The sequence below is a fragment of the Rhinolophus hipposideros genome (genome assembly GCF_964194185.1).
Source record: "Rhinolophus hipposideros genome assembly, chromosome: 10".
Classification (NCBI taxonomy): domain Eukaryota; kingdom Metazoa; phylum Chordata; class Mammalia; order Chiroptera; family Rhinolophidae; genus Rhinolophus; species Rhinolophus hipposideros.
In genome coordinates, this window is record NC_138056.1 from 51,515,107 (window position 1) to 51,542,896 (window position 27,790).

Genomic DNA, 27,790 nt, shown 5'->3' on the forward strand with positions numbered 1-27,790 from the left:
TGTTGCGGATGGGCTCCTGGCTCAGGGGCCGGGGGCTCACAGGGCGGCTCAGCAGGCTCCCTCTGTTCTCTGGATGCTCTCTTGGGCCCGCGTTGCTAGCCTCTAACTCCAAGCAAGGTACTGGGGCTGCCTGCGCACGCATCTTACCTTCCTCGCAGTTCTCGCCCTTGTAGCCAGGGTTGCAGATGCAGGTGCCCATGATGCACGTGCCATGGTTGCTGCAGGCCACATCGATACACTGGTTGGTGGGCACGTCGCACTCCGCACCCTTCCAGCCGCTGTGGCACAGGCACCTGCCCTTCATGTACTGGCCATTCCCACTACAGAGCACGGGGCAGGAGGCTGGGGAGACAGCACGGGTTGCCTGGCATGAATCAGTGCGTAACAGGCTCCACTGGCCTTTGTCCCTTTCTCCCCATGGCCTTCTGGCTTGACCAAGAGCCTCGGGTGCTTTGCCCCAAGTCCCACGTGTGCCCATCTATCTGCTTCTCTTGTTGTATTTCATTCCAGTTTACATGCATCTGGAAATGTAGGCGAAGGTGTGCTGCAGAGGGACTGGGGGAGCTTGTGCTCTCTGCACACTGCTTTCCCATCCCCCTCACACGGGGCAGCACGGTGGTCACCAGGACCCTCAGACAGGAAGCTTCAATCTCTTGCTTGGGTTCACTGCAAAAGACAACAGCGGGGCCTCCTGCCTGCGCCAAATTCCTCCTCTGGTGCTCTCCTTCTAATGGCAGTCCATTTTGTCCCCACCACACTTTCCCCCCATCCATCGTCAGCACCACTTCCTGTTGTCTTTAACCCAGCAAATCTCCGTTTTTCAGCCTTTCAGGACTCCACTCAAGCCCCGTATACCACTGCCCCCATAAGAGAATAGCTGAGCCCAACTAAGCTCTTTAAAGTATCATATTTCCACACTACCTCTTAGCGGAAAGTGTTTTGTGATCATGTGAACGAAGGACACTACGTAAAAAAATTATATTGCATTGTGCTGTAAGTACCTCCCAGCCTCACAGAGATTCAATAAGGCTGTTTTACACATGACTCTTAACTTTAAGTGCATATGGGATGAGATGGTAATTCTTGTTAGGAGGAATGTCTCATCTCTTCTCTCTGCATCACCTTCCCCTGTCCCCCACCTGGCATCTTTTCTTTTGAAAGCACTCAGTAGGTAATCACGGTGCTTCCTCAGGGCTGTGGGCTCTGCTGCCTCACACTGAGTCTATCTCGCATTAGGAAGAATGTGCAGAATCCCCACAGCAGTCGCACAGCACTGAATTTGCAGGGAGCTGTTTGCTCAGCCTGGAAAGCCATCTCTGCCTTCCATGGATGAACAACTACTCAAGCACGAGGTCTCAGTTCCAATGTCACCTCGTCTGGGGAACCTGTCCTGGTCCTCATCCCATCCAAGCTAAGACAACTGCTCCCTTTTACTCTGACAGGGGCTTCTTGCATTTGACCACGCTATAGCATGTTTCACTTATTAGTAACTGCTTTGCCATCGTCTATTTTGTCTGTCTCCCAGAGTGACAGCTCCTTGGTTTGGGTCTGGCTGAGTGTTGTAACCTCAGTGTCTGGCACAGGACCAAGCTAAAGGGCACTAAGCAAATGCCTACTGAATGGGCGAAGAGGTGGACAAACCAAAGGAAGGGGCCATTTTCGTTTCCCCATAGAGAATGCCAAATGCTCAGGATTACATATCTCCTTCGGCCATTTTCGTTGCTAATTCTTCCAGGACAGAAATGAAGGCCAAATGCACAGGGTAGATCATGGGCAGCCTTTACACTAACGCAATAGTGGTTGGCATTAGCGCTGTATGTGCCCAAGTCTGATGTAACACTAGGGTCCTATGTGGAGAAGAACAGTCTTGCCTCTCAAGTCCCTCTTCTGCTTCTGCTGTTAGACAGCAATAATGGGGTAGCAAACCAGGTCGCCCACCCCACCCCACTCTACAGGGCCAGGTAGAAACCATGCTAGCTGAAGATGCTTGGCAAAAGCTGACCACGCCTCCAAGGGGAATTCCATCAGCTTTTAAAAGGACCCCCACGCTACTTCCTCTGCCCCCAGGACGGGACATGAAGTTCATGTGGCTGCCCCTGTAAAGGCCCTTCCTTCCTCACCTCCCCAGCTGTGCACACGTGGGTCACAATGGCTGGTGACGCCATGGCACTGCCTACAGACCTGGCTCTCAGGGCTTCTGAAGAATGGCCCTTCTCGAGAGTCAGGAGGTGGACTCGAGTTCTGCACTTGCTCTGAGAAGTGGAACCTGAGCTGCCCCAGGGGGGAGTGGAAATCACAGGCACCCACTCAGAGGGCTTACCTCTGCCGCAGTCAGGGCCCAGGAAGCCCAGGAAGCAGTGGCAGGTCCCAGAGATACAGTCGCCATTGCCATAGCAGTTGCTGGGACAGTTATCCACCGATTCTGGGGGAAGAAAAGAGAAGGGGAGCTGAAAACTGAAACTTCTTTACACAAACGAAGGGCCCAGGAATCAAACCTCAAACCGGGACCTACACATTTGAGGTCTTTTGGACCAGTCGCTGAAAGGAACCAATTGAGTTAAAAATTACATGTTATTTTTACTCTTACTAAGGTACATCTCAACTGACATTAAGAGACGTGTTCTGGAAAATGTCTGCCTGAACCAATTTTTTTATAAATCAAATTTGTATCTACAAATACATTACAAATTTTTCAGCTAAACACATTAGGAAAAAACAGTTCCCAGGGAAAAACCACCTGTTTGCAGTGCTTATCTTTGGATGCTGGGATGTTGGGTGATTCTTGTGGTCTTCTTTATACTTTCCTGTGTTTTACCATTTTTTCCTGTGTTTCACATTTTTCTTACAATGTGCTATTTCATGAATTAGTTTTTTAAAGCTATTGAGTATTTGTAAATCTGTTTTTTCCCACTTTGATTTTTCATCTCTCTCCAGGTCTCCACCATCTCTCACCAGGCTAACAAAACAGCCTTATGGCCAGACTCTCAACATCCTTTCCTGCTCCCTCCCCACCCTGAGGTCTCTGAAACAAACTGATCTTGCCATTCCCCTACTTAAAACCCTTCAATGGCTCTCCATTTGCCAAAAGGAAAAACTCCAAGCTCTTTGAAAAGGCATAGGAGTTTTCTGGCACATTCCCTCTGCCTACCTGCAGCCCCAGCACCTGCTTATCAGGCCCGCCTTTGCAAGAACGTAGCTTTCTCTAACTCTCTCTAATACTTTGGGATTGTTAGTGTGATGTGTCAATGAAACACAGAATTCATTTCAGAAAGCTTTTAGTAAATTAGTCAATGTTTTATAGCTCTAGTTAGTAAACCCATTAGATAGAAAATATGTTTATTTGGAGCAGCCCACTTCTCAATAATGCCGGATGTGTAAAAAGAGGAAGAAGCCACTATATACCGTGTTTCCCCCAAAATAAGACGTAGCTGGACCACCAGCTCTAATGCATCTTTTGGAGCAAAAATTAACATAAGACCGGGTCTGATATTATATTATATTAGACCCAGTCTTATGTTAAAATAAGACTGGGTCTTATATTAATTTTTGCTCCAAAAGACCTATGAGAGCTGATGGTCCAGCTACGTCTTATTTTCAGGGAAACACGGTAATGAATGCCTTCTTTGTGTCATGCGTTTCCACAAACTTTATCTCATTTTACTGTCGCCAAATCTATGAGAATATATTGTTATTCCTATTTTACAAAAAGAAAGAAAAGAAGGAAGGAAGGAAAGAAGGAAGGAAGGAAGGAAGGAAGGAAGGAAGGAAGGAAGGCAGGAAGGAAGGCAGGAAGGAAGGGAAAGAAAGAAAGAAAGAAAGAAAGAAAGAAAGAAAGAAAGAAAGAAAGAAAGAAAGAAAGAAAGAAAGAGAAAAAGAAAGAAAGAGAGAGAGAGAAAGAAAGAGAAAGAAAGAAAGAAAGAAAGAAAGAAAAGGAAGGAAGGAAGGAAGGAAGGAAGGAAGGAAGGAAGGAAGGAAGGAAGGAAGGAAGGAAGGAAAAAAGAAAGAAAGAAAGGAAGTAAAAAAAGAAAAAAGTCGCTGATGAGATAAAGTGACTTACTGAAGGCCACACAGATACTACGTCATGGAGGCAGGATTGGAACCCAGGCCTTTGGACTCCAAGTCTGATCTTCTTCAATAATATTATGCTATCTAGGCCTTAAGGGAACTTATTCCACAGCAGAAGCCAGGAGAATGAGTGAGGTGACAGATCTGTGGGACATTGAGGCTGGTCCTAAAAACAGCAAGGACCCAGTGGAAAGATAGAGAATTCTAGAACTTTCAGTGCCTAAAGGGATCCAAGAGACCTCTAGCTCAATTCTCTCATTTAATAGAAAAAGAAACTGAGACCCAGAGGAGGGGCAGTGACTCGCCCAAGGTCTGCGTCAATAGCAGAATCAAAGTAGAAGAAAAGGTTAGTAAGGTGCAGCAGAGGTAAGGACCCAATCTGTTGTTTTAACTCACAACTACAAGTATTGAAACCAAGGCTAAGACCTCTGCTAAATGAGATGGTACCATGTAAGACATGAATCTTGCCCATAGGAAATTTGCAGCCTAACACGAAGAACGAGATAACACTGTTACCCGGGCAGCAGCAAGGGCATGGAAAACACTCTGCCTAGAGGTAAAGAGAACTGGTTTGGGGTCCATTCTTCTAGGTCCATGCTGGGTGACGTAAAGCAACTTCCGATCCATTTTAGGGTCTCACCTTCCTCATACGTAAAATGAAGGTGATGGAGGAGATGACACCTAGAACTGCTTCCTGTTCTAAAATTCTGTGAGTCTATGATTAACTAAGAGAGCAGCTGTGCAGAGAAGGCATCCAGACAGGGGCGTCAAGCCTCAAATGTAGCAAAGCCAAAGCAATGACAGCTGATATGGGGCAAAACCAGCAGAAGGAAGGCTTCTCGGAGGAAGTAGGCTTGAAGAATGGCTTGGGTACGGATCCACGAGGGAAGAGGTGGAAAGAAGGGGAGGACTCATGGCATGGCGCACTGCCCAGAAAGATCTTTTCCCAATTGTCTGCCATTATCAACTTGGAAACTACTTAAAAAGTTTGGAAAAAGGGTTCCTTTTGTGAGTGGGTGGGAAATTCCATGCACTTGTTGTTCCACTAACACGAGCCGCGGTTTTCACTCACACAGCGTAAAGAACAAGAGGGGCTAATCCAGCATGTGTTCTCATTGCAGGGCAAAGTGGTCTGGGCCTCGGCAGGCCCCTGAGCATGGCTGCTCGCTACTGGCTTTGCCTAGAATCCATGTTCCTAATACCTTTAAGTGAGAAGTGGCTTCCTAAATACTTTTTTTTTTTTTTAATAGAGAATGACTTAGGACATTTCATTTTGAATATTCTTTTAAAAATAAGAATTTTGAGTAAAGTTTAAGGCAAGATTATTTCATTTTCAGCTACTGGCTAATGGTACGACTGGGGGGGGGGTAGGTTCCATCTGCAGTACTCCAGAAGAAGTATAGGGCGCAGAGGCGGAAGGCCTAGCCTCCAGGTCTTGTTCTGCTACTGAACGGCTCTGGGGCCTTGGCCATTTCACTTCATCTTTCTGCACCTGTTTGGTCATCCTTGCTCTTGCTCCTCCCATAACTTCCTTCTTAGCAACTCCTATTCCCTATTTCAACTCCACCTCAAGCGTCACTGCCTCTGACGAGCTTTCCTGATTCCTTAAACAGGCTAAGTTACCTCAGGACTCTTTCCTTCATCCCTGTTAAAGCTCGAAATAGTCTCCATAGTTGACTGTGAACTCCCTGAGGGCAAAAACTGAGTTTATTCATTTCTGTGTTTGCCCTGGTATACAGTTCACAGAAAGGTCTTAATAAACATTTGTTGCTATCACTGAAAGAATTTAACTAGATGATCTTAGAGAGATCTCTCCCAGATACAAAACTCTATGGTTCAGTCCTTCTCAAAACCAGTGGTATAAAATTATCTCCTAAAAAAAAAAAAATCACTATAATTATCAGTTGCATTTTTAACAGGATCAATTGCAGATAAGTGTTATGCATTTCCTAGATTTTGATTTATGAAGTCTGCAAGATGCAAACTTGTTAATCATCTGCCAAAAACCCTTCATCATGAAAAAGTGAAGAAAGAGTATTTTCTGTGACTAGCATACTGTTGGTTGCTAAATCTGACAGCATAGGAGGTTGTTTGCTACAACTTGCCGGAGGCTGTTGGTTTCAGAGAAGACAGAAATTTTAGGAGACATGGAATAATTTTACGATAGCAACAAGGAAGTAGAAGGGAGACATTTGGAGAAAATTTCCTTGTGATGAAATGTTTATGTATATCATTTTTCTTCCACTTGGAAAGATTTTAACTACTTGGGGTCCACCTGGGATCCCACAAATAATGAGTCCCCAGTGACCAGGTATCTCTATGCTAAATGCTAGTGCAGCAGTGACACTCATTGGCTTGGGAGAAGTGTGAACTTTATTGAATAAATATGTTGTTATGTTTCCAATTAGTGTTTGGTGAATTTCTTCCCTCTATAGTTCCTTCCTGCTTTGCCCACGTTCAAACTACAGCTGCCTTCATTTTGCAGAAGGTGTACCTTTAGATCTGCTCAAACCTAAATTAAAAATTCAGCTGCCTATGAATAACTGATTTTCATACCTGGGTGTATGTTATATTGAAAAAGAGGGGCCTTTTCCCCTAGCTTTTGTTTTTCTATCACAGCAGAGGGTCCTGCTAGGAAATCTGATTTTCAGGAACTTATTTTTCCTTCCATCAATATTGGAATGCAAAGTTTCAATGTTTCCTTAGCTCATTCTCTTGACATGGGATGTGAGTGGGCGTCCTCTCTGGATGTTCAACAAAATATTGCTCGAAATACAAAGGGGCACCTGAGGAGGGAGAAAAGACAACAATGTTCCTCCCTGGAGGAGACAATGGAGGCAAGAGACCACAGAGGGCTGGTAGCCCACTGCAGTGCCTCATTCGGTCTACAAACTACCTTTTTCCAGAAACAAATCATTGGCATCTCAGCTTCAAGGTGAAAGGATCACAGTTGATAAATATGCCCTCCTGAGTCCAGGGATGATACCCGGAAAAGCCTGCCTTTTAGTCACCTTCTGCTTTTCTGTTTTGAAATCCCCAAGCCCATTTTGTAGGAATCAAGGAGAGACCACAGAGGAAAATCCTGCCTGGAGGACCAATGGGCAGCCTAATTGCCTACTGGACTCTTGTTTCACAGAGGCAGTTAACCTAGAAGAGGGAAGGGGGCTCTTCTCCTCCTCATCTTCTCCCCATGACACAGCACACCTGCCTCATGCCCTGGTCTGAGCAGGCACACCTCTGAGGTCATGGGAGCCTGATGGTGGATTCCAGCACCAAAGACAGAGGGAACCAGCTCTGAGGAAGGTCGGAACTCACTAACCATCCTCAATGTCTCTTTTCTGCTCACCCAGCACTTATGCCTCTCTCCCAGCTCCTCCTCTATGTCTTGCTTCCCTGTGATGTGTCCCAGCTAACAGAAGCTTGTGTTTACCGACAACATCTTCCTCTGCTCCTCTTGTCTCTTTTTAAGTTAGAAAAGTGGATGTTGGCAACTTTTTTGGAGTGCTTGGTGGAGGAACCAAGGTCTAGCTATTGCCCAGCGGAGATCCACTCTCCGATGCCCCATTTGGCTTCAGAGGATTCTAGGATGGATTCTAATGCTTCAAGCAAGAAGGAAGGGACTTAAGACTTCAGGGCAGCCAACTAGATGCGTCACCTTGATGGCAGCTAGGGACACTTATACTTTAGGTTACATCTATTACATCCCCTTTGATCCTGAAAGGGGATTGGGTTTATTATCGGCAACCAAAAGAAGAGCGGGAAACAAAGTAGATAGCATAGCTGGAATTTAATTCTACAGCAACTCAAGGTTGAGAGAAGACTCTAGCAGAGACCCTCTCATTCCCTCAATGGAACTGTGAAAGGTATGTCAAATATTGTAATTCATTCCTTATAATAATTATGAGAAATAGGTACCTTTACTACCATTTTAGTCTCAGATGGAGATTGAGAACTGAAGTCACTTTCTTAAGGTTATAGATATAAGGGCAAATCTCATAGGTGAACCAAGTTCTATCTGAAGTCAAACTTTGTGGTATATAGCCGGGACCAAATTCTGGGCTCTGGAGCCACGCTTCCTCTTATTAGCTAGGTGCCCCTTGGACAAGTCATATCGAAACATCAGTTTCCTTATCGGTGAAATGGGGTTAATAATAGCATCCACCTCAGAGGCTTATTTTGAAGAGTAAATAGTGTACCACCGTGCATATAAAGAGGTTTTCCCAGGACTTGGCAGAGTTGGTATTTTGGCTTTAGGAAAGGGTCATACATGCCTTCAATTTGTGAACCAAAACAACATATTAACTTAGTCTAATGAATCCAAACCAGACAACGTGGGTTATTGGGGGTAAACACACACATACATATGCATATAAAGCACACAGAAACTCTCCCACAGTTAAAACGGGAAAGCAAATAAGAATCTGTGAAGCTGAATGTGAAGAAGGCAGGGTGTTTGGATAAATTCCCTCCTGGGGAAAAGCACTGTCAAAGCAAATTAAACCTGTTATCTCCCAGAAGCCCAAACACAGGCAGACTCATGCCAACATCTGAAAGAACTTTTTTTTCCCTGTGCACTCTAGATTGGCACTGGGCAGGTGCCAGGTGCTGGAAAGCTGTTCCATGACCCGTGAAGTGTCAGTCCCTGTAGGTGCCCCAGCTTTCTCTGCAGATGATGGAATTCAAAGGTCTTCAGTCTGCAACAGTCTAGGTCAACGCAATGACAAAAATTTGACAAAGCCCCTGACAGCCTGGGCTTGAAGCCAGTTTTGCATTGGCATTTCAATTGGGAGACCTGTTTTTGATCATACCCAGAAGTCTACCACCACTACGGAGAGCAGTTCTAAGGAGGGAGGGCTAGGAAAAAGATGGTCCCCTTGATTATATTCAGGGTTGGTTCTTTGTTAATAATTTATTTCGGGGGCAAACCAAATTTCACCAATGAGACTGAAGACTAGCTTCGGGTGTGGTTCTCCAAAGAGTCTGATGAGTGCCACACATAAAGCAAGTCGTCAGTAATGGCTGTTGAGAAACTCAGTAGGAATAAAAGGGGGAAATGAAATGGAAGACAGACGTCAGGGCAGTAGGCATGGCACGATAGTCAGACTCAAGAGAATAGCTGGTGGCCAACAAGGCTATTCTTTCTTTGTCCTGTTATTTCAGATGTAAAATGCCTAGAATGAAGGGAGTGATGGGAGGTTGAATTTTGTATTGTACTCTTAGACTATACTTGTAGTTCACATCTGGGAGCCATATTTAAGAGACTGATCAGATAAACTGGAGCATGTCCATCAAAGAGCAACAAGAAGGATAAGAGCACTTGGAATTATACTTCGAATAAAGAGTTCTTGAAGGAATTGGGAATTTAGCTTACTAAGGGGGTATGAGCTCTGTTTTAAAATATCTGAAGGGCTGATATGTGAAATAAGCATTGGACTTCTGTTTTGTGGCCCTCATAGGTTCACGTAGGTCAAATGAGTAAGGACTAGAGTCCTTGGGAAATGGACTTGGTTCAAAAGAAGAATTTTGTAAGAGTCAGAGCAGAATACACCTTACTATGTTGGGTTATATTGTTGATGCGTATGTATATGCCCAAATATTGTAAATACTTGAAGGCTGGAAATGTGTTATTCATCTCTGAATCTTCGGTAAATAGGCTCATCCTTGACTCAAAGCAGGTGTTAAATGAATGTTTGTTGGATGAATGACTAAATGAATAGACTAGGTAACCTATAAGGTCACTGGATGTATTCAAGGAGAGGGCAAATTAATGACTGGCAGGGATATCGCAAGGGCATTAAAGATAAGTTTCATGGCATCTTCCAAACCTGAAACCTTAACGATTCTCTGAGTCATGGTGTAAAGGAACGTGCCTGGACTGTATCATGAAACTTGGGCTCTAGGCCTACTCCTGCCACCAGCTTGCTAGATGACCTTGGCCTAGGCCCTTTTTCTCAGGGGCTTTCTTTTCATCTACAAAATTTATTACATTCCTTCAGCAAGTATTTACTGAGCATCTACTCTGGTTTAGGAAGTGTTCCAGTGAAGTGGGTGGATTAAGTGTTCTTTCATATCTAACATCCGGTGATCTAATGAATCAAACCAAATTGTCAGTCCTTAGAAAACTACACAAACAAAAAAGCTTAGATCATCATGTTTAGGGCCTGAGGGAGAAAAAGGGAGAAAAAGGAAGTTTGTCGTTTAAGGGCAGACTCCAACTTTTCAAACCTCCCTGCTGTGTCCTCACATAACTAGCAAGCATCACGTTATCATCTATCCTGTAAGAGGGGTCTCCAGCGAGTCCCCAAGGCCAAGGGTGCAGGGACGGGACTAGAGAGCAGGCGGCTGGCTCACTGGCGGCGTCTAGCTAAGAGCTCCCACATCTTTTCCCAGGGCTGTTGGCAGCAGCTTTCACAGATGTCAGAGTCCTCACAGTTGGCTCTGATTCTGCTGCCTTTCCCAGAGAATGCTGCGCATGCACCATCTTCTCCATGCCCTGTGAGCATATGCCAGAGAGTCCACGGAGACACACTCGTCAACTGGTGAGGAGAAGGACAGGTTCAATGCTGTTCAAGAGCATAAGGTGCTGCTCACACGTTTGGAGACGCGTTCCCTTCTCTTATAGATTCATCAATCCTTCCCCCCCTGTTCCTTCTGAGGAGCGAGCACTGCTCTGCCCACATTTCCTGCCTGAGCAGCAGGCACAGGTGGACCAAATGACGCCACTTCCTCACTGGCCACAGCTGGCTGGACAGGGATGAGCACCGGGCCCAAGGAGACATCATCGGCTGAGTGACCTGCACTCTATGACAAGGCCCGTGTTCAAAAGATGTGGGCCAGTCAGAGTCCCGCTCTCCAGTATTTGAACAAAAAGGTACCCCAGGGAATGTGGCCATCAGTGATGAGGGCATGAGAGCAGAAGCCAAAAGATATGATGGAAAGAGAGGGGCTGGTAAGATTATTCTGTTCGGGTAGGAGCCGAAGTTCAACGTTAGCAGTCCCGAGTGAACAGAGGATGTGAGCCTGTCAGCCAGGAGCGCTGAATGGAGCTGAGGACCCCACAACAAGAGGCCACACAGCCCACGAGAAGTAGAGAATGAATGGGGCCCCGGGAACTGCCTGGACTCCTGGAGGCTTTTCAGTGCCGATTTTGGTCCCAAACCATGGAAATCTTTTGGAAACGACTTCATCACCACTCCTGCCCTTCCTTGGGGTTGCGTGAGTGTGTTTTTGCTCTTTGTGACTGAAAAGACCCTGATTCATTCACTCACCTTGGACCTTAACTTATCAGGCTGTTACTTTGCAGGCTTTGATGATTTAGTGTTTTTTGAAGCATTTCTATACGTAATTTTATTTGACCGTTACAACAGCTCTGCATGTAGGAAGGGAAGGTGCTGTTTATTACTCCCTATTTTGTAGATGAGGACACCAAGGCACCGAGTGCTTACTCAGGTTCATGCAGCTAATAAGTGATAGGGCTAGTGTTAAAATCTCGATTTCTACTCCCACCTAATCTAGGAATTCCTCCACTATACCTCTACTGCCAGCAAAATAACACATGCTGACCCCACTCCTTTTGCCGTCAGTCTCTGTCAGGTATAGAAGACAACACAAAGGATATAGCAGTGCCTATTTCCGTTTGTTAACTGAAATTCTGGTTTTAAGACATACCTACTAGGATTCAAATATCAAAATGCAGTTCTCGCCACTCACAAACCTATCATACTTAGACAATAATATTGCTTCATTTACTTATTATCATTCATTCATTCATTCACTCATTCAAACGAGCCTCTGTTGACTCCGCTGTGTTGATGCCATCAGACGGACCCAAAGTGTGGCCCTTGTTCTGAAGCAGTAGAAAGACTTTAGGCTCTGGGGTTAGGCAGGTCTGGGTCTAAATTTCAACTCTCTTATTTCTAAGGGTGGGACTTAGAGTAAGTCACTGTATCTGAGTTCTCTGTTTACTTATCTGAAAAGAGAAAACCACTTGTCTTATACCTTTGTTGTGAAGATTAAATAAAACCGCTATATATGTATATGTGCGTGTATACACACACACACACACACACACACACACACACACACACACACACCTGGTACACAGAAAGTGCTCAGTGAACGTTACTTTACTCCTATCCCTACTATAGTTTCAGTGATTATTGAATTTTAACCTGTGTCAGTACCCTGCAGGGCTTATTAAAACATGGACTGCTAGGCCCGAGCCCCAGAGTTCCTGTTTAATAGATCTGGGGTAGGGTTCCTAGGTGATGCTAATGCCTGTGCTCTGGGTACCACTTTGAGAACCACTGGTCTGGAAGAAAGGCGGAGACTTTACACGCAGGTATATCAAAACAAGCCAGAGGGCACAGAAAGATTTAAACTATGCAAGAATGCAAAAAACTTGTGGACCACTTCCAAGGAGGAGGGCTTGGTCCTCCAGAAGGTGGTATTTGAATAGCTCTTAAAGAATAGGCAGCCTTTTGAAATGCAAAGCAATTCTGAGCAAGATGGGGGGTCCCATAAGCCAGCTCCAGAATAATCATCTCTGTGCTCCCCCGCAGTGACCTGCTGATCATCCTGCCAACTTCATGTCAAGTCTGTCTTCAGAACAAATTACTTAAGTAATCAGTTTTTTCAAAGCTCAACTCAGCTGCTGGGTAGAGAGTTCCATCTAACGAGCATCACTTGGTGCTGAATTATTCTGTGATGACAGACAATGGAGGAGAAGAAACAGGTTCTGAGGAGGAGGGGTGGGGGAACTGCTAATTATTCTCCAATCATTTATCAGGGCTTGTCACCAAGCTCAATACTGCTTACACACCACGTAGAAAACCAAGTCCCTCCTTCCGCCCTTTACATCAGCATAGTCAGGTCTAAAAACGCATAGAACTATGTAAAGACGACCTAGATACTTGTGGGTTAAAACTCCCATTGCTGGCCTGGACTTCACTTAGAAAATGGAAATGTCTGGTTTGTGTTTCTTCTGTCATGAACCACTGTCAGCCTTCTAGGTAGACTTCTGCCTCCAGCCTTGTTCCTCTCAGTCTGGACTATCCCTACCGGCCAGAGCTGTCAATCCTGGAATTGAGTCTCTTCAAGGCACTACTCCATAACATCTAGAGTAGATATCACAAACTGGAGGCCTGTGGACACTTTTGTTTGCACTGTGTTTTAAAAAATTTGAATTAGTTGTTAGGGTTTTTTGTTTGTTTGTTTGTTTTGTTTTGTTTGTTTTTAAGGAGAGTTCATAGAGAAGTCTTACTGGCTTTCCCGAAAAATTGGAAAGTCCAGCATGGCAACAGCCTCTTCTCATTTAGGACAGGCGTAGGCACTGTGGTTTGTCCACATTCCTTATCTGCAGCTTCCTGCGTTGCTGTCACCTGTCTGGTCCCTGAGGCATGTGGATGGATATATGACCCTAGCTTGGAGCAGTGTTTCTGAACGTCACTTATGTGGGTTTTGCCTTTATGCTGTTGCCATAGTCACGTGCCCTCTATCCTATTAGTCACTTAGTATTTTATTTTGTCTCATTTATTTTCTTAAATTTCTTTGAAACAGAAATATCGTTTGATACACTTAATTATATTTTTCCCACTTACTAAAATACATTCATAATTTTGAAATAGAATCTGTCTATATAGGATCTAAAACAAGCTCAGAACTATTATTTTTAGAAACCCTGGCAAGGAGAAAGCCCAAGGAGTTTAAGGCCCCGACTTCCCTTTCCAAACTAATTTCTTTGCCACAACAGTCCTTCTTATGTCCACTTTGTGCTGCTGCCAAATTTCTTCCCACCTCCTCCTGAACCCACACACCTCTTCCAGCCTCCCTGATGGGTGCCAAAGCTGGTGGCTGCAACTGCAAAGCCCTTCCCCCACGCCCTTACACTTGTCCAGATCCTAAACATCCTTCACAGCCCAAGTTCAGTATTACCATTCATGAAGCTTCCCCAGATACCTCCTAGCAAGAGAGGTTTCTCTTTTCTTTCATCTGAATCCCAGTGGCAATTTACTTCTATCCTTCACTTATCACCTACTGCTTTCTACCTTGAAGTCTAGTTATTTATGAATATGCTGCTTTTCCCTGGTAGACTGCAAATTCCTTGAGAGTAAGGGATCCATTTCTAGTTCCTCATCTTGTCCGTGTGCCCCCAGTGACTGGCGCACGGCCTTGTCTAGAGTGGCTACTCACTCAACACTTGTTAAATATCAAATGACAAAGGGCAACTTGTACTTGATTTCATGTCCTGTGGTGTGTTCAGCCTGGAATCCTGAGGCTGGGCTCCTTCTGGGGGGTCTGGGCTGTTTGCTTCCTTTCTGATTTCTTTTTTTTCATTTTATTACTTTTTTCAAATTTCATTTCTATAAATTTTTTTCTCCAGACCTGCAGCTTCACTTTCATTTCTCTTCCTCTGGGCCTGTTCCATTCATTCAGTTAGACACTGTATTGGGCTCTCTTCTCCCCAAACAGTACTAATCGGGTATTTGGGGAACATGCAATAATAACATTTTGCAGGGCCCCAAACCTATTCTCTCGCAAGAGCTGTCAAGATGGCTTCTGTGAATTATATACTTGAATTACTCCTATCAGGACATAACACAATAAAATGATTAAAAGATGGATAAATTCTCAGACTCTGGTGGATTTTTCTTTACAATAATTATAATGTGTGTTGGTCTGTTTCACAGTGATTTGAACAGTATTTCTTTCTTATTTATCTAGCATGTAACACTCAACATAATAACGTGGGTCTATCTCTCTGGGCCAGAGGCCAAGCTGGACTTCTGCTGGACACCAAACCCTGTTAGAGATCATGGTGATGTCATTATACGTTCAAGTTAAATATTTTATAGCTGCTCTAGCCACCGAGACAGATCACTCCCTCAGCCCCTAGGCAGAAACTACCCACTGACAATAGCAAAGCTACCTGTCTTGCAAGGAACCGAACAACAGTTGCTGCTATGAAAAGTTTATGGAAACTTCTGGCCACCTCTGACTCTGGCAGCACAGGGACTTTAAGACACCCTTACACTAGCTTATAATACAAATGTCAGCTCCTGGCTGGCCCTGACTAAAGGGAAGTCTCCCCAGTTCCCTGACCAATGAGAGGGGGGCTGTCCATGAGCCAGGGCTTCCCACTCTCTACAGTGAGAGGTTTGGCAGCCCTGTAGCTTCTACTCTGGCTGTCTGTGTGCCTGAATGATGGTGGTCCATAGGGGTTCCTGGAGTACTAGACCACAGCCCCCGTGGCTGGCTGGCCAGCCTTCTTCCTTGGTCCCTGGTTCCTTCTATTTGTCCACTGGGCTGGAATGTGAGCACCACCCTAGGCATGGTCACCTGGGCCCTGCCTCCCCGAGCTCAGCTCCTCAGGGCCGGATCCTGACTCTGGCATAATTCAACTTCACGTGGCTGGAACTCTCGGACCCATGACTGAGCATGGACGATGCAGACAGACCTGGGCTTGACTTCTAGTCCTGACTCTCATTAGCTGTACGACCCTGGGCAAATCATTTAGGGTGTCTGAACCCTGGTTTCCTTACTCATCTCTTTCAGAGGAGGGCTGGGGGTTAAATGAGATAATGCGTATAAAGCACATAGTGTGGCTTGCAGTACATGTCTCATTAGTGGTAGGTAAAATGAAACCAAGTCAAAACAAACCAAACAAAACAAACCCATTTTGGACAGGCCAGGTCAGAGGCTTTGTAGCATAATAGAAACGGCACGGGCTTTAGAGTGAGACGCTGGGCGTTCTCATCCCACTCTGCCACCTCCTCTGTGACCTTCAGCAAATCACTTCACTTCTCTGTGCACCACTTTCCTTGTGTGTAAAATGTGTGATTATACAGCGTGCAACACACAGTAGGTGTTATAGTACCAGCAGCTGACTGGCTAGGGATAGTGGGCTGTGGACCCTTCCAGGTGAGTTAATATTACCTGGCTGTCCCCTGGCTAACCTCAGCTCACTTCTCCTTCATCAGGGGCTCCCAGCATGCTGTGTATGTGGGTATGTGTACTTCACGACAAAAGGACGGGGGAACCAGTGCTCAGCTTGGGAAAGCAGCAACTAACGCTCCAACAATGTCTCCACACAGCACTGCCTTATATTATTAAGACACAAGTTAAGCTCACATAAGATCATGTTTCTTCTCTCTGTGACACACTACAGTATCCCACAACGTACCCACACGAATGTATTGGGGATGCTGAATTCTTTCTTCCTTTCAGCTTATACCTCTAAGGGTGAATATTCCATAGCTGGCACTCCCTCTTTCTGTGAAAGACAAGTTGCAAGGGTCTAGCCTCTCCTGGAACCCCCAGGGACGTTTCCCTTGAATCCCTTCGCCCTGCTAACCCGTCGCTTCTCCCCTCTGTTATCACTTACCCTCAGCACCTTGGCTGCACCCACAACGTGGGAAGCTGGTCCTGCCGACTGGGCCTGACCCATCACTACAGCTAAGGGCCGGGCCCCGCAGCCGCAGGCACAGCACGTGCATGCGCACACATGCCGCTTGAGGAGCTGCTGGAGCTGTTACTTGCTCATAGTTAAATGGAGGGTGACGGGGCTGATCCTGTGCTACCTAGGTCTTGAGGCTTCCCAAGAAGGTCACAGAAAGCAGGAAAAACAGATCATCACCTTCTCAGGGAACAGACGTCCCAGCTGAGCCTTCTGCCTCCCCCTGGGGCTGGAGTAACAGGCCCCTTGATCCTGAGTCCGGCACCTGTAGCGATGTCATCTTTGCCCACCTTAGCCTGAGGGGTGGCAGAGCCTTCTGTCACCCTGCTGCCATTCCTGGCAGGTGGCCAGCGTTCCAGAGGCCACAGGTGCACATCCTCTTCAAAGCAGCCAAGTCCGAGGGGGCGGCTACTCTGGTCATCTGACAGTTTGGAAGGTTTAGGGAGAGCAGCTTTAGCTCGTGATGGCTAAGTGTAACCCCTCGTCCCTCCCAGACCGTGGGGCAAATCCCAACCTTCACACTCAACTGCCAGGACAGTAAATTAGAAGACACTGGGCAGAGAACACTTTCAAAGACATCCTCTGAAAGTCAAAGATGTGCTAGAATATTTGACCTCTCCCTCTTGCCCTCTAAACTTCTTAGCTTTCTAGTGCAGGCACAAGTTTTTAACAATGAAGTAATAAATTCAGACAATAGGTCACGGTAAATATAACAAGAGCCAACACCACCATTGTTTATTGGGTCCTGCTATGTGCTAGGCACTGTGATAAGCAGACTAATCCCATTAAGTGTCATTATCCCCATTTTTCAGATGACGCAATGGAGGCTCAGAGAAGTGAAATGGCTTGTCCAAGGTTGCAGAGCCAAACGCTGTTAGGTCTCCCAAACAACTAGTAGTTACTGAAAATCTACTGTGTACCAGGCACCGGAGATTAACTGACTTAATTACTCTCTTCTCTCCTCACCCTCTTGTACGGCTCAAGCTTTCCTGACAGCTCAGGTGAAACTGCGTTGCAGTTAGTTATCGCCATGCCTGCCTCCTCTAGCACAATTAATGCTTTGGAGGGCCAAGGTGGGGTCTAAGCCCCCTTGGACTCCCAGCGCCCAGTTCATGGCCAGGTGAAGAGCAAATGCTCGGTAAACAGTCATTTGAGACATAACGAAGGCACAGACTCTGCCCTCTGACCTCGCACTCTGATAGGAGAGGTGAGAGGATGGCTCACCATGAGTTACGTGCCTGCCACGCATAAACGTTATAGCCAGAGGAGGAAGCAACACCTCGGGGACCTGCGAGAAAGCTCTGCGGCTCAGCACTGAGGCTGGGAAGAGAGTCTCCAGGCAGACAAGGGCCCTTGGAGTGTTTATTAAGAAAAATGGAATACGTTCAAAGGCAGGCGTTCTCAGAATCAGGTACAGCGGCAGGGCTGGAAGGCAGGAGGAGCGGCCGACTTCCAGCCGGGAAGGGCAGTCGGCTAATGGATGCCAGTAATGGGGGACAAAAGACTTCCCACAGTTTGAGCTGGAAGCCCGAAGGAGCTTTACTTCAAGCAAATCAAAGAGCCCACTATAGTAAATATCTCTCCTCTCTGAACAACCTTCCAAGACCGACAACAACCAAGTTGGCTGGAACTACAGGTCTGAGTCTATAGCTCTGACTCCCACCAAGAAACCATCTTCATTCAGACCCTCCTCAGCCAGTCAACAGGTCTCTGCTTCAGACTCAAAGTACGAATTAAAGAAAATAAGAGGCCACTGCGTGTCGTCAGGCAGATACCAATGCATGATCTCATTAAATGTTTCTGTAGCTCAGGGAGGACAATTACCTTTCTCAAGGTCTCACAGCTGGGTGGCTTGCAGGGCTGGGATGGGGAACCCCCTCTTCTCCTTCCCAGTCACCTCAGCATTCCCCTATACTTTAAGTAGCTTCTCATCCTGGATCTTTGTTCTGTGACTCCCCACTTTCTTTCTTCCTATCTAAATCCTCCTATGCCTTCTTGATTCACCCTAGCCTATAGTGTCCTTCACTGGTGGCCTTCTCGTAATTCCCTTGACAACTCACTTAGCACTACATGGTCCCCCCATTTGTTGTTTTCAGTGCTATCCGTGTTAAATCTTCTCAGGCTGTGAGAAGCTATGAGAGGACAAGGACCCCAGACTTGCATGCACTTGTCTTCCCCAGGGAGCAGTATAATGCTTTGCTAAAACAACAACAACAAAAATAAATGTGCAAACAATACATGTTTTGAAATTGATTTGCTTTTTATCAGAATTCGTAGAGTTCGGTATACAAAGATAAAACCCAACTTTGAACAACTGTGTCACTTTTGTGAAAACAATAAGTATGGAAGTGGAGTTGGGAATGACAATGACATTAACATCTGCGGGCACTTAGTGGGAACCTGCCTCTGCACGCTCTGCCTGAGTGCGGTCCCGTCTGTTTTGTAGGCCTGCCGCACATCCATCATTCTTCTCTTCACCGCTCTCATTTACTCAACCCCTTGCTTCCTGGACCCCCAGTTCTTGGTTTACGTTATGATTTTGGTGGACTGCCTTTTCCAGAAGCTTCCTGAGAAAAGCTGAATGGGAGGTATGATTTTAGGAATGTGCTTTGCTGTAAATATCTTTATTCCACCCTTACACTTGATTGATAATTTGATTGTGTGAGATGAAGGGGGCACCCTAAGGGTCTAATCGCTGCTGCTTACATACCTGGTTTCCCCGAAAATAAGACCTGGCTGGACAATCAGTTCTAATGTGTCTTTTGGAGCAAAAATTAATATAAGACTTGGTCTTATTTTACTGTAATATAAGACCGGGTAACATAATATCATATCATATCATATCATACCATACCATACCATATCATATCATATCATATCATATCATATCATATCATATCATACCATATCATATATACTACTGGGTCTACATTAATTTTTGCTCCAAAAGACGTATTAGAGCTGATTGTCCGGCTAGGTCTTATTTTCGGGGAAACAGGATATCCTTTAGACTGAATCCGTCTGCGTGTCAGCTCCATGCCGCCCCCTCCCCCTCAACCTCTGCTATACCCGGAGCCTTATTCCAGAGGGTTTCTGGGGCTCTGCGCCTCACTGACATCTTAATCAGCAGGGGCTCAGTATTCAGCTTTCTCCATGCTGCTAATTCAGCCCACTTTCTGTTTTCCTGACATCTCTTGATGGCTGTTGTCTCTTATTCTTTTTTTCCCTGTGGGTTTGTTCCTTGTTTGTTTGTTTTAAATCATTGCTCTCATTATGGTGGGACTCCTGGAGGGAGATAAATATAACATTCAACCACAAGTTCCTCTCAACAGAATCTGAGATGAGTTTCTAGTCCGTCATTCCTGAAGCTGTCTCTTCTCTCAGCTTTAAAAACAGCAAACTTTCTGATAATTTTTGCTACTCTAGTCGCTCCTCCCTACCCTCCTCCTCTGGCCCTTCCTCTGCCCATTACATGCTGGTGGTCCTCGGGTATCTGTCTTAAATCCTCCTCCTTTCTCACTTCTTGCCCGTCACTTTATTCTCCCTATTTAGTTTTTGGAGGTCTCAGCTTAGGTGTCATATACTCAAAATAAGCCTCCATGGCTCCACCCAAATTAGGTTAGTTGGGGAACACTCGTTCAGTGTTCCCGAAGACCCCATCCCTCTCCTTCATTACTCCTCATAGTCACATCACCGATCTGTGTCCTCCCGGTAGGCTAAGCGATCCACCAGGGCAGGGCCCTGTCTGCTTTGTTCACCGCGGTCACCACTGCCCTAGCAGAGGGCACGGCATACAGAAGGTGTGGAAGAAACACATAGTGGGTGAACGCGAGCTTGCGAGAATAAATGAATGAATGGATCAATCAATCAAACAGAACTGGATTCAAATCCAGACTGTCCATATAGGACGAACTTGCAGTGTGATCTTAGACCAGTAAAAGAGCCTTGGAGAAAAGAGCCTTAACTTCTGAACCTGAGCTACTGCTTCTTCTAACTAGGGACAATAATCTGAGTACCATCCTACCTCTCTGGGTTGTAAAGAACAAAATAAAATTTAAAAAATGGTATGCCATTGTGCTGAGTAAGCTTAAAGTTCTGCACAACCTAAGGGATTATTAATGTCACAGCAAACTCTGCTACACAGAAAATTCTTGTCTGTTTTGGGTGTGGGCGATGCAGGAAACAGAACTTCAGGTTCAGGTTTCAAATCTCAGGATTTTTTAAAATATGCTTTCTTTCTTGAAGTGAATTCTACTAAGCCTTCTCTGGTTTCCTCTGACACTAGGCATTTAGGATGGACTTGTCTTTCACCTCAAGCAAAAGTTGATTTACAAAGCATGGTGCACCTTCGTGGTTAATGGTTTTAACTTAATGCATTCGTTTAAACGTAAAAACAAACAAACACAACAATGGAAATATTTATATAGTACATACAGGTGTGTGACGGAGAGCTGAAGAAACACGTGTCCATAGCACCTGCAGCGCTTACGAAATTACACTGGCAGCAGACTTTGGTTCAACTCAGGTCTTTTCCTGGTCCTCTAGATGTGCCCATTCTATCACTTGAGCCAACTGGGGAGAGCAGGCAACTTTTAGAAAAACCCCAGCTCTTAGAGGTTATAAGGTTGACAAACGAATCCTCTTGCAGAGCTGCCATCAGTTACTGCTTTGAAGCCCTACATTAGGTTCCATTTGGAAGAGACCCAGACTTCAGTGGCCAGCCTGACAAACACCCTGACCACTACCCTCTAAATGTCATTTTGGTTTCAACAGCAGGAAATAGGCAGGTGGAAATGGCAGTGGTCTCAGAATTGAAAGACTTGAATTCAAGTTCAAATTCTGCCTCTGAACTACTGAATTAGGCAAATCACATTGTTATTAAGAGATGTGTTCATATTGTAAACATAACTTCTGTGTTCTACCGCTGGGGCTGAAAATTATAAGCATTTTCCCATGTTTCATACTCTTCATAATGATAATTTTTAATGGCTACATAATATTCGTTAAGTGAATATTCCATAGTGTGCTCAATATGTTTTTTATTATTGAAAATTGTATTGTTTCCAAATTTTCACAACTGTAAGCAGTGCTGAGATAAGCAAGAAGCTTTTTCAAGTTATTGGTTTATTTAAGAAAGACTCGCAGATGCTGAAAATGGGACCATTTTTATGATTTAATACAAAATGCCAATTTGCTTTCCCAAAGGGTTGTACTGATTTACAATGCAACCAGTGATACATGTGGGTATAGAAGCACTGTGGTCCGTTCAGGGTTGGATATAACCTTGGAGAGAGTTTCTAATTTATTACGTAAAAAAATAAAACAAAACAAAAAAAACCCCACAATTATTTTAATTTGCACCTCTTAGATTACTAATGAGGTTAAACATATTTCAGGTATGTTTACAGCATACTATATATTTTTGCAAGCTATTCTACACATGAACTTTAGACTCTTAAGCTTTAAAAGTCCTTCTCTAAGTCGGAGATATGCAAATACTGGGTTATACCTTCTTTTAGTTTGACTTTTAAGTATTTACCTCTTTAATCCATCTGGAATTTATTTTGGCATATGGTGTGAGGTGAAGTCTGAATCAGAGGGTAAAAATTAAAATTCCTCCAGGGGCCAGGCAGGTGAGTTAAAGGAGTGAGGAAGGTCAGGTACAAGAAAAAGGGATGAGGCAGAGACTGTGGTGAATTACAAAGTATTCAGGGGGGCAGAGGCGTGGTCCTGCAGGAATTTTGGTCTTCTAAGTTTTAAAGGTTAACCATAAACCTATAGTTTTATGGGAAATTGTCCAATTTTTTAAAATATGGGGCCAACGCCACAGGCTAAAAAAGCTTCTCTGTGTCTACCAACATCTGTCCCTCTGAATGCTACTTTAAAGCCTGTCTGGGTTAAGCTGATGCCTTTCCAAGTTATTCCAACAACATTTAGTAACAACACCTTTCCTTCTCCAAGTATTTGCAATTCTTCCCTTTTCAAATATTAAAATTTTACACATAACTGATGCTATTTCTAGGCAATTTTATTTCATTCGTCTGCTTGACTCCTCGTCTCTTTTATTACAGATTTATGGTATGTTAATGTTTTGAAAGATGAGTACCCTTTCATTATTCTTTTTGGAATTTCTTCCATACTTTCATCATTTTATTATTCCAGCTGAGGTCTTAAACCACTCAACCAAATCTCCTAAATTCCCTTTAGGATTCTGTTTGGCATTCCATTAACCTATAAATTGACATATTTAGAGTATTTCACCTTCTCATCTAGGAACATGTTATATTTCCTAATTATTCATGTCCTGTTTTATAGCTCTTAATAAAATTTCACAATTTTTGTCACACAGGTCACATATAGTTCTCATTAAGATGATATTTTAATTTTTATTGATTTATTTGACTGGGACATTTTTCATTACATTTCATAACTGGTTATTCTAAGTATATTGGAAATCTATAAATTTCTGTAAAGCTATCTTGTACCCTAGTTACAAGTTCTGAATTCTTATTAAGGAAAATAATTTTTCAATTACTGTTTGTTTTCTAGGAATACAAACACGTCCTTCACAAATAATGCTAGCTTTGTCTCAGCCTCTTGTTTCCGTTTCATGTCTTATATTGGCCAAAACTTCTAAAACACTGTTAATGAGTAGACATAGCCTAATTTTTTGGTGATTTTAAAGAGATTTTGTGTACTAGTTAACCAGGAAGCACTGGATGTTGACTAGAAATCAATGTTCTTTATTATGCTAAGGATATTTTTTGTCTTTTGTTTTCAATATTATTATGATCTAGTATTGTCATCAAAGGTGCTTTTATCACTTACTGAACATATAAGACAGATCTCAGCAGAACATTTAAAAAGCGTTGGAAACTTACAAAATAAGTGTGAATCAGATATACCTAGGTTTGAATCCCAGCTCTGATTCTGTGTGACCTGGAACACAATCCCTGCCTCATCTGGAAAAACGGAGATAGAAACTTTGATGGGCATAAGTTGGTTATGAGAATTAAAAAAAGTTACTGTAAATAAATTGTGCTTAGTGTAGTACTTAGAACCTAAGCTCAACAGATTTCACTTTCCTCCTTTATCATTGAAAAGAAAGAGATAATGGTGGTACAATTTCCCAAATAAAAGCTTTCCGAGGAATAGCTTGCATTTATAGTCTTGAGAAAACTCAAACTCTATTTGTGAAAAATACTACCCCAGCCTTCCTGCTTTAGTATATAGAACTTTTTCTCACTTTTCTAAAATATACAGTCTGTCCCTTGCACTCTTGCATGGAATCTTTGGCCTATGACACAAATGAAAATAAAAAATCAGGCTGACATGTAATATGAACCAGGAATGAAACAAACTGTGCTTCTAATAGCCCTGAACATGAGCACTGCTCAGATAAAGGCATGAACAAGCAGCTACTCAAACTAAAACCAGATGTTCAGAGGTTTCTGGCTAACAATTTTTTATAACCCTTCATATAACACTCAGAGTCCTGTCATTTCAACAGAAGGTCCTCTGCTCTGTTTAAGCAGCAAGAAACCCGCCCAAATCTCTGTTAGATTTGCACTCACTAAACTTTTGCTTGATTGAAAAGATAAAGGAGCTCTTTCCACAAGTAGAGATCCTTTGATACAAACTCTTTGGCCCAGGGAAGTGCCAAGGACTGACAAAGCACACACCCTGCAGTGTCCTCAGAGCAGAGCTGAAATGTTCACCCATTTCCAGGAGGCAGGGGAAACGAGAGGTGCCAGGGAAGTTGGTGCTGACATGGGAGGAGCCCAGATAAAAATGTACAAAAGCCAGTGTAGAAACAGCATGGATTCTGGAGTCAGACTGTCCTACACTCAGATCCCGGCTCTGCCCTTGCTCCTTGTGTGACTGTGGGCAAGGTTGTTAATTTCTCTGAACCTTGTTCATTTATATATAAAGAAAACAATTGTTCTAGTGTCCCTGGGACTGTTACAAAATTTAAGTTAGATAAGGCATGTATAACAGTATACTCCTGGGACCCTGTAAGCACTGAAAGTTATTAGCAACTATTATTGCCAATAACCATAACAAACACTTACTTATATAACACCTGTCATGTGCCTGGCATTGTTCTCAGTATTTAACACATATTAATTCATTTTTATCCTCATATTTACTTCCATGAAGCGGATACTAATATCATCATCATTTTTGAGGTAAGGAAACTAAGGCAATGATGGGTTATCCTCCTGCCCAAGGTCACTGCTAATAAGTGGCAGAGACTGGATTGAAACCAGGCCATCTGGCATCAGGTCCACTCTCTAACTTCTAAGCCACGTTACTCCTCTCTCTACTGCTATATTACATAATATAATTGATTTGATTCAGTGCTGCCTTGAGACTGCCTTTACATGGAAAGGAACACACACAATTCAGGCCATAAAGGGCTTATCCAGTAAGGCAATCCATTTCCAGAAAGCACTGCTGATCCTGAGATCAGTGCAGACCCTACTCTGTATTCCACTCTCCTTCACCTTCAAACTTAGCTTCATCTTTTCTCATCCTCACCGCCCTCTCCTGTCCCACAGGAGGAGGTGTCTCTCCTCCTTCCCTAGTCTAGCCCTTCTGCATCTGCCCTCCATTCCATGTCTCCCACCTTCTTTCATTAATCATCTCTCCTCTCTCCTGAGCCTCCAATCTTCTCCCCTGGCGTTTTTCCCACAGCTGACAACATGTTCAAGGCTCTCCCCACCTTACATAAACCTTTCCTTGAACCTGCCTCCTCCTCAGGTTACTAAGATCTGTCTCCTTCTCTGCTCTGTCTAGAAGGGATTGTTTCTTACTCCACACCTCTCACTCACTCTTGAACTTGTGGTGACCCCGCTTCCACCTGCAACAGGGGGTGGAAACTGCTCCCACTGAGGTTTGCAAATGACCTCCTAAAGACCAATTCCGAAAGCTTCTTTAATAAAATTTCACAATTTTTGTCACACAGGTCACATATAGTTCTCATTAAGATGATATTTTAATTTTTATTGATTTATTTGACTGGGACATCAGCAACCAAATGTTCCTCTAAAGCTAATCTGTATGTATCTTTCTCCCTGCCCACCCTCTGAATGTTGGGGTTCCATCCTTGAGTCCCTGTTCCTCATGACCCTCGCACCTGCCCTTTCTCTCATCCATACTGATGACGCCCATTGGGTTTCTGTCTCTAGGTCAGAGCTTTTCCTTAAGTCAACACCTATTTTTCCATCGGCCTGTTGGGAACTGCCAACAACTAACATCTACTTGGAGATTCTATTCATAGATCACATCTAATGTGAACTCACCATCTCCCGACTTCCTTCCCCCAACAAACCCACTTCTCCTTATTTTCTACCTATCTAATTAATGATATCACTACGCATCCATTCTCTAAAGTTGAGACTTCCTGCCTCTCTCTTAGAGCTACCATACAAGTGGTCAAGAAAATCAGTCTATAATATCCTAGGATGCAGCCCCTCTTTTATACAAGAGCAGTGGCATTTGTTCCAATTCAGGCCCTTTTCTCTCATCTAACACTACTGGTTATTGAATGGTTTTCCTATTGATCGCCCTGTTTCAGTCTGAGAAACCAACCCATTTGGATAGATCACTGCCAAAGAGATCTATCTAAGACCTGAATCACACTACATGTTTGCTTAAAATGATCTTGTGCACCCCACTGCCTTAAAAACCGCATTTCTAAACTGGTCTACAGAGTCCTTCCCAGGTTGGCCCTCACCTCATTTTTTGGGCTCTCCTCTGGGAACCCATCATGCCCTCTATCTCCTCCCAGTAGACACGGTAGGTACTCTCACATCAAGGCATAAGCAGGAAAGAATACGAGGAGAAAAGTGGGGGTCTTGGAGCCAGACAGACCTGGATTCAAATTCTACCGTGTTTACCAGAAAATAAGACCTAATCTGAAAATAAGCCCTAGCATGATTTTGCAGGATGACATCCCATGAACATAATCCCTAATGCGTCTTTTGGAGCAAAAATTAATATATGACACGATCTTATTTTCAGGGAAACACGGTAGCTCCTTTATTGGCTGGGTGTGAAACTTCTTTCTAGTCATTTAAACACTGTGAGCTCCACTTTCCTTTGGGGGGGAAAACACTACTTTGTATGTATGTTTTAAGGAAAACAGTTTGTGTAAAACATCTAGGATAACACTTAGATATAGTAGGATTGAATAAACAGTAGCTATTAATATTATTAATTTTCCCAAGTAGTTTCAGAAAGGCAGGGACTTTATAAAGATTGACAAGACCTGAAACTAGAATGGGACATTTGAGAAGTTCCCTGTGGAATCAGAAGATCAAAATGTTAAAGACAAATAACAGTGCCTTGGAATGTTCTAGAACCCACACTTCAATTTTTGAGCTGCAACAGAAAGACTGCGGGACTTGAACCAGTTTCAGAGTTATTCTGCCCCCTGCATCCACCAGCCTTGGAATGTACAGATCTCCCAGGACAGAAAGAGCATTCCCCAGCCAGGTGACTGGCAGTGCCCTGAATTGGCAGTTGTGCCATCCTTCCTTCAAAGCGTCCCACAATGTTCATGTCCACGGAAGAAGGTTCTAGGCTGCAGAGAGCATCTGTGATCTTTGAACTTTTTCACTTGGTGCTCACTGACCCTCTGATGAGGGTCTGCCATGTTCAGAGTCCTGTGCCAGCAACTAGGCTCCAGGAGAAGTTTCTGGGATTGGATTCAGAAGACCGGGCTTCGGGTCCTCATGAGCCACTATTCATAGGCTCTGTTTCCTTATCTCTAAAAGGCAAATAATGATCCCTTCCTACCCAGTCGACAGTGACCAGTTTATGGTTACGTAGGGATGGTTACTATCTTCTCTCAATTTCTCTCTCTCTTTTTCTTTTTTTGAATAACTCTTTTTTCTATATTTCCTTTCTGGTTCTCACTTCCATATGGCCTCAAGTGGATAATAATATGTGTACCCTGCTTTCCAGCTCACAAAGCACTGTGCTCACAGGAAGTCCTCATGCCTCACAACTTCCCCCTGGACCCCCAGCAGAGGGAGCTGCCCTCCTCTCTGCTGCTCCGGGAGCTCGCACAGACCTCTCTGTTGGCACAGACCACATTATATCGGAATTATTTATGGATGGGTCCGTTCTCCCAGTTGACTGTAGGCTCTTTGAGGGCAAGGCTTTTGTTTTCTTCACTGATGAATCTCTGGAAGTTGGAATGGTCTATATTTAGCAAATATTCAATAATTAAAAACATGCTGAGAACTTACCTCAAAGCATGTG

General features: G+C 44.1%; 1 protein-coding gene across 11 annotated transcripts in view; it reads right to left on the bottom strand.

Moving 5' to 3' along the window:
- Positions 1 to 27,790, bottom strand: part of TENM4 (teneurin transmembrane protein 4) — a 985,233-nt gene that overhangs the window by 144,375 nt on the left and 813,068 nt on the right. For all 11 annotated transcript variants that reach the window (XM_081062099.1, XM_081062105.1, XM_081062104.1 and 8 more), the window contains 2 exons: positions 2,321 to 2,422; positions 148 to 342 (listed from right to left, as the gene is read on the bottom strand). In XM_081062099.1, coding sequence (XP_080918225.1) covers positions 148 to 342; positions 2,321 to 2,422 — 297 coding nt within the window. The remainder of the gene's footprint in view (positions 1 to 147; positions 343 to 2,320; positions 2,423 to 27,790) is intronic.